We start from the raw sequence: 9,347 nt of genomic DNA, 5'->3' as shown, positions 1-9,347 counted from the left end.
GATATCTGTGTAAATCCAGTGAGCGGATGTGCGTTATCATTAAAAATTGCGTATTGCTAAATTCCCTCGGATCTGTCAAAATTCGATCGTAATTATTCCCTCGTGGACAATCGAAGAATTCATAATGAAGAGGCGTGGGACGTGGCGTTAGAAAGAGTTGGAAAGCCACCCTACGCGCTCGCCTCGACACACGTATCGACCGGACCATCGATCGACGCACGATCTATTCCATCATGCAGAATCCGCTCTTACCGGTGCGGTCGCCCGGGCTATCGATCGGTTGGCGCCGGCGCACCCATCAATCTCCCCACCCCCGCCCCGCGACTCAATGGCACATGACGCGTGCCATTGAAAAAAGCGCGCAGCATGTCAAACGCTCCTCTCCATCCAAGCCATACGCACCTCGCGATTCCACTCCCTTTTCACACGGACTTTTTTACGCTCCTCTCGCGCACGATGAAGTGGGCGTGAGCGCGGGCGTGCGCGCCCGCGCACACAACCCCCCGCGCGCAATCGTCAATGCCCCCACCACGACGTCGAACAAAATGCGCGCGCGTACGCCAGAGGAAGGAAGTGCAAGGGGGCGACGACTGAGTGAGCTTCGTCCAGTCAAGTCTCGTGTTCATTCATTCCTTGGCTCGCGTCTATGCGCTTACTCGCAACCCGAATCCCGGGGCTCTTGAGAGAGGCGACGACGACGACGACTGCTGCCTTAGCGAGTCGGCGAGCGTGGCTTACCTTTTATGGCGATCCAAGAAAGATCTCGCCGTTTGTTTCGCGTGGTGTACGGTACGGTACGCGACGTCGGGCCTGTGATGCTGAGTGAAAATTATTGAAAGGGAGCAAAGGGAAAGGCAGGAAGGTGACGCGGAAACGGAGGGTTGAATATATATTTGATATATATTGGGCGGGTTTGCTAAGCATTGCATTGCGGCGAGAAGCGACCGAGGACGGAGATAGGAAGTAAGCGCCGAGTTTGTTGTGCCCCTTGTGCTGCTTGTGCTTTTTAAACGAGTCGGTCATTCTTCTAGTAATGTGTCCTCTAATACAGCGGCTATTATAATCTCGGGATGAAGTTTGTGGGACAAATTCTTCTGGCCCCTATGCGTGCCCTGCGTGCGTGCGTGCGTGCGTGCGTGCGTGCTTGTGTATGTGCATGTGCTGGATTTAGCGGCGAGGAGAATAATAGTCTGTTGTAGATTATATGGAGCTTCGGTGTTTTTCATGTGCGTTTTTCTATTATGCAAAGGTAGCGAATAATAACGGTGACAGCATCTAGACAGTAAGCTCGGCTAGGAATATCACGTGATGCGATTTTTTCCCAACATTTCCAGAACGTATAGTTGGTTTGAATCTTGTTCCCCCCCCCCCTCACTCCATCCTTCACTCATACTCTAATTCTCTCTCTCTCTCTCTCTCTCTCTCTCCCTCTGCTCTCTCTCCCTCTGCTCTCTGCTCTCTGCTCTCTGCTCTCTGCTCTCTGCTCTCTGCTCTCTGCTCTCTGCTCTCTGCTCTCTGCTCTCTGCTCTCTGCTCTCTGCTCTCTGCTCTCTGCTCTCTGCTCTCTGCTCTCTGCTCTCTGCTCTCTGCTCTCTCTCTCTCTCTCTTCGTCAAAATTACGAAAGAAGCGAGCCGTTTTGTACATTATTGAGCAACTCTGTGCGTGGGTGATCGGGTTTTCCAACAATTTATTCAATCGTGAAGTTGAAATCGACGCTTGGATTAGCTATTTTATCCTATTAAATAGCCGATCATGAGATTTAAGTTAAATTATTAAGACAATCGTTTCTTATATTTTTGCTGTGACATTCATTCGGCTTCGCATAAAGCTTTTATTAATGTGCGATTTGGTAATTTTAAATAAGACAAGATCTTCTGGTTTATATATACTGGAATATATTTATAGCCGACGATATTAACAAGACAATTATTATTCCGCGTTTGCCGTCGCATCATTAAACGATTAAATATTTATCCTAATGGAACCAATAGAGCCAATGTCAATTATATCTTTCTCCATCGAGTTAAAACATTCGTTTCGCTCGAATAAAGTAGAAACGTCGTTTTCATAGATACACATTCGGTTAAAAATAAATGCCGTGACAATTATGGCGTACCTAATAGAGCTTTCATCATAAATTTCAATGTAAATCTTACAAATCGTATTATTATTCATCTTTTAAAATATATTCATTCTCCCATACGTCATATTACCTAATAAGCGATTCGTCTTTTTTTTTTTTCTAGTTAAAAATTAGCAATAGACATTTTGCTATGAAAATTATTAATTGATTATTTAAAAATGAACAAAATTAAAAAAAGTGTTTTTTTTTACTCAAAAATGTTGAATGATATCTTGATAGTAGTAGTTAAATCATTGAATAAAGAAGGCTTGTATAAATACATAAATTATAAACAAAAGTATAAAAATATTTTGAAGGATGATTGCTTACAGAGGCTTTTACATCACAGTTGTTCGTTGTTATAGAATTTGTATAATTCTAGAATTGTTTCAACCTTGCTCATTGAGATTTTTAATGTCATCTATAATTGCATCTGACAAGTTGTATTCCAAGCTATTGGAAATATCTTATTATTTCCTTTATTTTTTTCCTCTCTCTTTTTCCTGTGGATGAATTTTTGATGATCTAACACAAAAGTAACTGGAACTTGCCAAGAAACTCTGAGTCAATGTCTTAATTATAGACCACCTTTTATTTGAATATTCATCCAGATTTATAGAATTCTATAATTAAATTTTTCCTCCTTCCATAAAAACAAAAATTGTTAATTGACATTTTTAACGTTTAAGTAACAATTTCATCTCTTTATATACATAATTTTAAATAAATGAGTAAACATAAATCAATTGTCAATCAAAAGTTTGCGCTTCTTATATTATCATATACATTGACTTTTTATACTTGTGTTAAATCAGTAATGCAATCCGTAAGGTCATCCGTATATAATATACATTAGAAGTGTTTAACATTCACAATTTTAATATAAAATTATTAAATTTCAAATATTTGTTTAGTAATGAGCAGCATGAATATTAACTCAAGCGATAAAAGGTAATATATTTTCTTGATTATCATCGTATAGTATTGTATCGATATCACTAAGTCAGTCTTCTAAATAAGCTCGATAAGTAAGATATATATGTGTCTGTATATGTATTTATATATTTATATAATATGTATATATATATATATATATATATATATATGTATGTATGTATGTATGTATATCATTTTTAGTTTTTATATAGTAGTGTTTAGGCATAAAGCTAATAAAATTTTGTTATATAAAGTAAATTATATTAAAATTTATTATTTGTATTATATATTCAAGAAAATATGTTGTAATTATTACTCACTGCTACAGTATTAGTTTATTAATTTTGTACTAATTAGTATGCATCGCATAGTCTTTAGTTTATTAATTTGTAGTTAGTATCATTAATTTTTCTGTAATTTTTTTCTTTCTTTTTTTTTTCCCTTCTAAATACTATTCATTGGCTTATTAATATTTTGCAAAAGTTATCTTTATTTTTTATTAATCTTTATTTATTTTAATGCCAGTAAATTCTATAAATCCATTACACATTAATGTCTACTTTTTTGTAATTATACTAAACTATTTTAATATTTTTTAACATTATTTTTAAAATATTATAAGTTTTTTTTATTTTAACTAATTCATTCACAATATTCATGAAATTTAATACAATGACAAAGGGACAAAGAAAAAATCAACTTATTCTCAAACGTCACTTGTAGAAAATAGTCTAATGTTTATTTGTGATAGAATGAATATTCATTAATAATCACTATACCTAAGAAAAAATGAAGACTCTTATTTACTTATTTACCAACCATTATAATGTCATAGGAATGACTGGCAACTTCCAGTGGAGTTTAATATTACTATTAATAACATGGTTGGAGAATGGGTCATCGATACAATTATCAAAACCAACCGGTACAAATGCTTGCATCAGCAAACAGAGTTGCCATGACTGTATTCAAACACCAAGCTGCGCTTGGTGTTCCTTACCCGTTAGTTTATTTTCTGTTTTCTATACTTTCTATTATGCTCTACAATAATAAAATATTGAAGTAATTATCTTTTGTAACAGGATTTTGATAATAAACGATGTTTCCTTCCACACATTAACTTAAGAATCTCCGAAGAATGTCCAGACAATTATACATTCAATCCAGACAATGAGTATATCAAAATACATCATAAGGAATTATGGAAAGGAAGTTATACTATCGAAGGTGGCAAGCAAGAAGGTTTCAGTTATGAATCCGGAGAACAACAATCTGTGAAAGGAAGCTATCATTCCGATTCAGTGAGCGGAAGTAAAACGAGCTTTAATGGTAAACAGGAAGCTGTGCAATTATATCCACAAGAGGTTAATTTGAGACTTAGAATAAGTAAATAATTTTTAATGTTTTTGCCAACTTCAATTCGTGTATTGAAACGAAAAAATGTTAATATTTCTTTACCTTTGCAGACGAAGTTCAAAAAATCAAAATTGAATATGCGCAAGCACAGGATTATCCTGTAGATCTGTATTATCTTATGGATTTGAGCAATTCCATGAAAGACGATAAGCAAAAGTTATCGGATTTGGGTCAGCTGCTCGTTGAAAGTATGAGCAATATTACAAGCAATTTCCGTTTAGGATTTGGTAGTTTTGTCGACAAAGTTGTTATGCCTTATGTCAGTATGGTGCCAAAGGCGTAAGTAAAATTATATTTTATATTGGAAAAAGTAAAGAAAAAGAAGTAGAAAAAGAACCGTTGATCCAACGAATAGAAATAATGTAATTTATTGATATTTGATACACAGACTTATTGAACCCTGCGATGGTTGTGCTGCCCCATACGGTTATTTAAATCATATGCCACTGTCACAGAATACGGAACGTTTTGCAGTATGTATTGAAAATTTAAATCATACGTTTATTTTATTGAGCTCTTTCAATTATTCTATTTTCAAGCACAAGTTATAATTGTCATTAATTTATTTGAAAATAATTATTTATATATTATGAAGTTTACAGCAAAATTGAAAAGTAGTAAAAATTTTTATATAAACATCTGTGTAGAAAGAAGTGCGAGATGCTCCAGTTTCGGGAAATTTGGATGCTCCAGAAGGAGGTTTTGATGCTATAATGCAAGCAATCGTATGTAGAGATGAAATTCGGTGGCGAGAGAAAGCTCGAAAACTTTTGCTCTTTTCCACTGATGCCGGTTTCCATTTTGCCGGTGATGGGAAGTTAAGTGGTATTGTTAAACCAAACGACGGTTGTTGCCACTTGGATCAAAATGGATTATATACTCACTCAACTCTTCAAGATTATCCTAGTATTTCACAAATTAATCTTAAAGTTAAGGAAAACTCCATCAATATTATTTGGGCAGTCACGGAAGAACAAATAAAAATTTATCAGGCCTTAACAAAACATATTGAAGGATCGTACGCAGCGAAACTCAGCGAAGACTCAAGTAACATTGTTGATTTAGTTCGCGAGCAATATAATGCTATTTCAAGTTCTGTTGAAATGAAAGATACAGCCAGTAATTATGTTAATATAAAATATTATTCGAATTGCCTTGGCGGAGGTCAAATGATCGAAACAAACAAGTGTGACGGACTTAGAGTTGGAAATAAAATTGAATTTACTACAGAGATTGTAATATCCGCTTGTCCTAAAAATCGTTCGGAATGGAATCAAAAGTTCTTTATTTATCCGGTATGTTTTTAATATTACGAAATATATGTGAATAATAACAATAATAATAATAATAATAATAATAATAATAATAACAATAACAATAATAATAATAATAATAATAACAATAATAATAATAATAATAATAACATGCGGTGATCAATCATATAACAATATGTCATCGATTATAATGATTCACTGATAATTTTAGGTGGGTATAAACGAATCTCTCACTGTGAATTTGGAGATGATTTGTGATTGCCAGTGTGAAAACAGCGGTGAAAATGGATTTGAATATAAATCGGAATTGTGCAATGGTCACGGAGATTTAACCTGTGGTATTTGCGTATGCAATGATGGCTATTTTGGCAAAAATTGCGAGTGCGGCACCGACGACAGGGGACAAATAATCGTAAATGAATTTGCTTGTCGTCGTGATAATTCATCAAATGTAGATTGTGGTGGTAGAGGCTCATGCGAATGCAATGTTTGTAATTGTAATACCAGAGATGATCCAACCGAGGTATGCAAAATTTATTTCTATAATTTATTTTCTTTTATTGCACTAAATTCTATTAATGCAATGTATCATGTAATACTTGGAAATTTTTCTTTTTACAAAATTATTTCAAAACTTTTAATAAAGTCAATTAAATACTCGTCGATATTTTTATTACAAATATTCATAATATTTGCAGATGATTTGGGGTCAATATTGTGAATGTGACAATTTTTCATGCGATCGTCGAAATAACACAATCTGTTCTGGTCATGGGACTTGCAATTGTGGCAACTGCGAATGTTCTTTAGGTTGGAAGGGAAATGCATGCGAGTGCAGCACAGATACAAATTCCTGTGTTAAACATGGACTCGAGTGTTCTGGACACGTGAGTCTATCAGTATATAATATGGTCGTTTTGTTAAGTCTTTTACCATCCTATAAAGCTTACTTATAGACTCAAGATTTACATTAATTTTTGTAATCATCCTAGATAAAATATACGTGAACTTGTATATTATTTTTTAATTAATTTGTCGTTAAAATTTCAATTTATAATTTAACAATAGATTTTAGTATGATTTAATTGAATTATAAAATATCAAATAAATCAATAACGACGCAAATTATGCCCACTTGAATAACTTTATTTTTTTAATTGTTTGTTTAATGGTCAATAGTTAATTATAATCTTAATTTTCATTAATCATATAATTCAATTATACTACTCAATTTTAAGAACACATATGAAACATTTTTGAATATACCATTGAAAATTTAAACTTTATTTTACTTTTCATACAGACTCAAACATTGTGTCGTAAAAATATGAATTTCGAACCATCATTATTCGTATAAGTGAATCAAATTCGTAAAATAACTTCTTAAAATCATACTGCGAAAACGAGCGATTACGAATGAACTAATATTAAAATAAGATATTTGAACTTCCAGGGTGTTTGTGAATGTGGTAAATGTAAATGCAACGTTGAAGGTGAAACACGATATTCAGGTCAATACTGTCAGATTTGTCGCACTTGTCCGAGCCGCTGTGAGGAGCTCAAGCCTTGCGTACTTTGTAAAGCTTTCAAAGCAGGAAATCTCACCGAGACGGAATGCAATAATACCTGCGTCGACTTCCAACCAGAAATCGTGGAAACACTCGAGGTAGACGTTGACCAGGAAGAAACTGGTTGCTGGGGCTATGACGAACAGGATTGCAAGTACTATTTCGCCTACTATTACAACATGACCGTAAACAAACTGCAAGTGAAGGTCCAGAAGGCGCGCGAATGCCCACCACAAGTTTATGTACTTGGTATAGTATTGGGAGTAATTGCGGCAGTCGTTCTCATCGGCTTGGCATTATTACTCGTATGGAAGTTGCTCACAACCATTCACGATAGAAGGGAATTCGCAAGATTTGAGAAGGAAAGAATGATGGCCAAGTGGGACGCTGTAAGATATTTCAATACTTATTATTTGTTCGGATATTCGATTCATTATAGTTCATAATATTACAAAATTTGTCAACTACTAATTGTATTTATTTTCAATATTTTCAAACGCCAATTATTAAATTATTGTCTTTATTATTAATATTTTTTTTAAATAATAAATAAGCTGTCTTTGACATTAATAAATCAAATTAATAATTAAATTTCAATAATCATGCTCAAGTTGCATAAAAGTTAATAAATTGCATATGAATTTTATGTGACTTATTATTGAGAACGAACTACAAAAAATTCATATAATTGATAATAAGAATAGAATTATTATTTTGAATGAATTCCAAAGGCATGTAAGAGAAAAAAATTTGAATGATTTAGCACTGAACATTTAAATGAAATTTATCCATAATAATAATGTTAAGTATGTAATGTTAATTATTACAATTCATATTGCAGAGTGAAAATCCAATTTATAGACAAGCCACTTCGACCTTTAAAAATCCAACGTACACAGCAAGTGGAGTACACATGCCATTGACTAAATAAATAAAGTCAAAATTGCCTTGTATTTCATCAAGCATTAATAATTTAATTACGATTATGTTTGAAATATTAGATAATTTTTAAAAGGATCTTGAGAAAAGTGATACTATGAGCAGCTCTTAGAAAAGTAACACTCGTTAAATTTTATGTTCTCTATAATAGAGTTGGACACGGTATAATTATTGGAGACTGACGATATTTAAAGTATATATTAATAATACTGCCATAATACTTAGACTGCAGCGAGTGCCGACACACAAGATTTTGTATATCGGTAATAAGTCAAACTCGTCGCTAGTAACTTAACAAATTAATTTTCGATTTGTGCTGTTACATATAGAATATCAAAATACACAGTAAATATTTTTAATTTTTTTAATTTTATTGTTTCTATACGAGGAGCATGTGGTAATTTTAAAAATTAGCAAGCGGCATGTATGCCAATAGATATTTAAAATAAAAATTTCTACTGTGTATGTTGCTGTTTAAAGTGCCTTTAACATTAAAGCCTTAAGAAAAATTTTCTTTTCTAAAATGACTAATATATTAGTTATTGATTATGGAGGTTCTCTAATGTTACTCTTTTTAAATTAATAACCGAATATATTGTATTATAATACATTTATTATTTAGCATTTAGTTTCAAAGATCTATTTATTTAACTGTAAAATGTAATTAGAAAAATGTCTATTTTAAAACACATTTTTCCAAAATCTATTAAGGCTTGTAAGTAATTTTTTAAACGAAAAGCTTCATATTTTATTGTGTAAATTTTTCATAAAACGGCTATTGTCATTATGATCAATATCTAATTGATTTTTATATTAAAAGTGTAAACAATTTTATTATTCTTCGATTAACTATATTTTGATAATTTTACATCTGCTTATACATGACCGTCCCGTATATTAAATTAAATAGTGTGTAAAGAATGAAAATCACAATTTTATGGACATAGTTTGAAAAAATATGTCAAAAAGAATAATGTTATTTAAATTTCTTGTTGCAACATTCGATATATAAAGTAAAATATATTAGTCTAACTTAATATGAGCCACAAACAAACATATCGTTTAAAATAATTATTAACCAAATAAGCTATC

The 9,347-nt window shown here is 32.7% G+C and overlaps 1 protein-coding gene across 2 annotated transcripts; it reads left to right on the top strand.

Moving 5' to 3' along the window:
- The first annotated feature begins 618 nt into the window (after nucleotides 1–618).
- Nucleotides 619–8,371, top strand: LOC105367549 (integrin beta-PS-like). Of its 2 annotated transcripts, none has more exons than XM_011506303.1 (10): nucleotides 619–963; nucleotides 3,894–4,060; nucleotides 4,141–4,444; nucleotides 4,525–4,753; nucleotides 4,863–4,947; nucleotides 5,122–5,769; nucleotides 5,960–6,271; nucleotides 6,447–6,635; nucleotides 7,202–7,705; nucleotides 8,158–8,371. In XM_011506303.1, exons 2-10 carry the CDS (start codon nucleotides 3,896–3,898, stop codon nucleotides 8,245–8,247), a joined length of 2,526 nt encoding a protein of 841 aa, XP_011504605.1. In that variant the 5' UTR covers nucleotides 619–963; nucleotides 3,894–3,895; the 3' UTR covers nucleotides 8,248–8,371. The 2 variants fall into 2 exon arrangements, with proteins under 2 accessions (XP_011504605.1, XP_011504606.1); XM_011506304.1 differs by lacking the exon at nucleotides 619–963 and adding an exon at nucleotides 3,056–3,073.
- The last annotated feature ends 976 nt before the right edge of the window (nucleotides 8,372–9,347 follow it).

The sequence above is a fragment of the Ceratosolen solmsi genome, unplaced genomic scaffold, assembly GCF_000503995.2.
Source record: "Ceratosolen solmsi marchali unplaced genomic scaffold, CerSol_1.0 scaffold7, whole genome shotgun sequence".
Lineage (NCBI taxonomy): Eukaryota > Metazoa > Arthropoda > Insecta > Hymenoptera > Agaonidae > Ceratosolen > Ceratosolen solmsi.
Note: the sequence above shows the minus strand (reverse complement) of the source record. Positions and strands in the feature narration are given on the sequence as shown.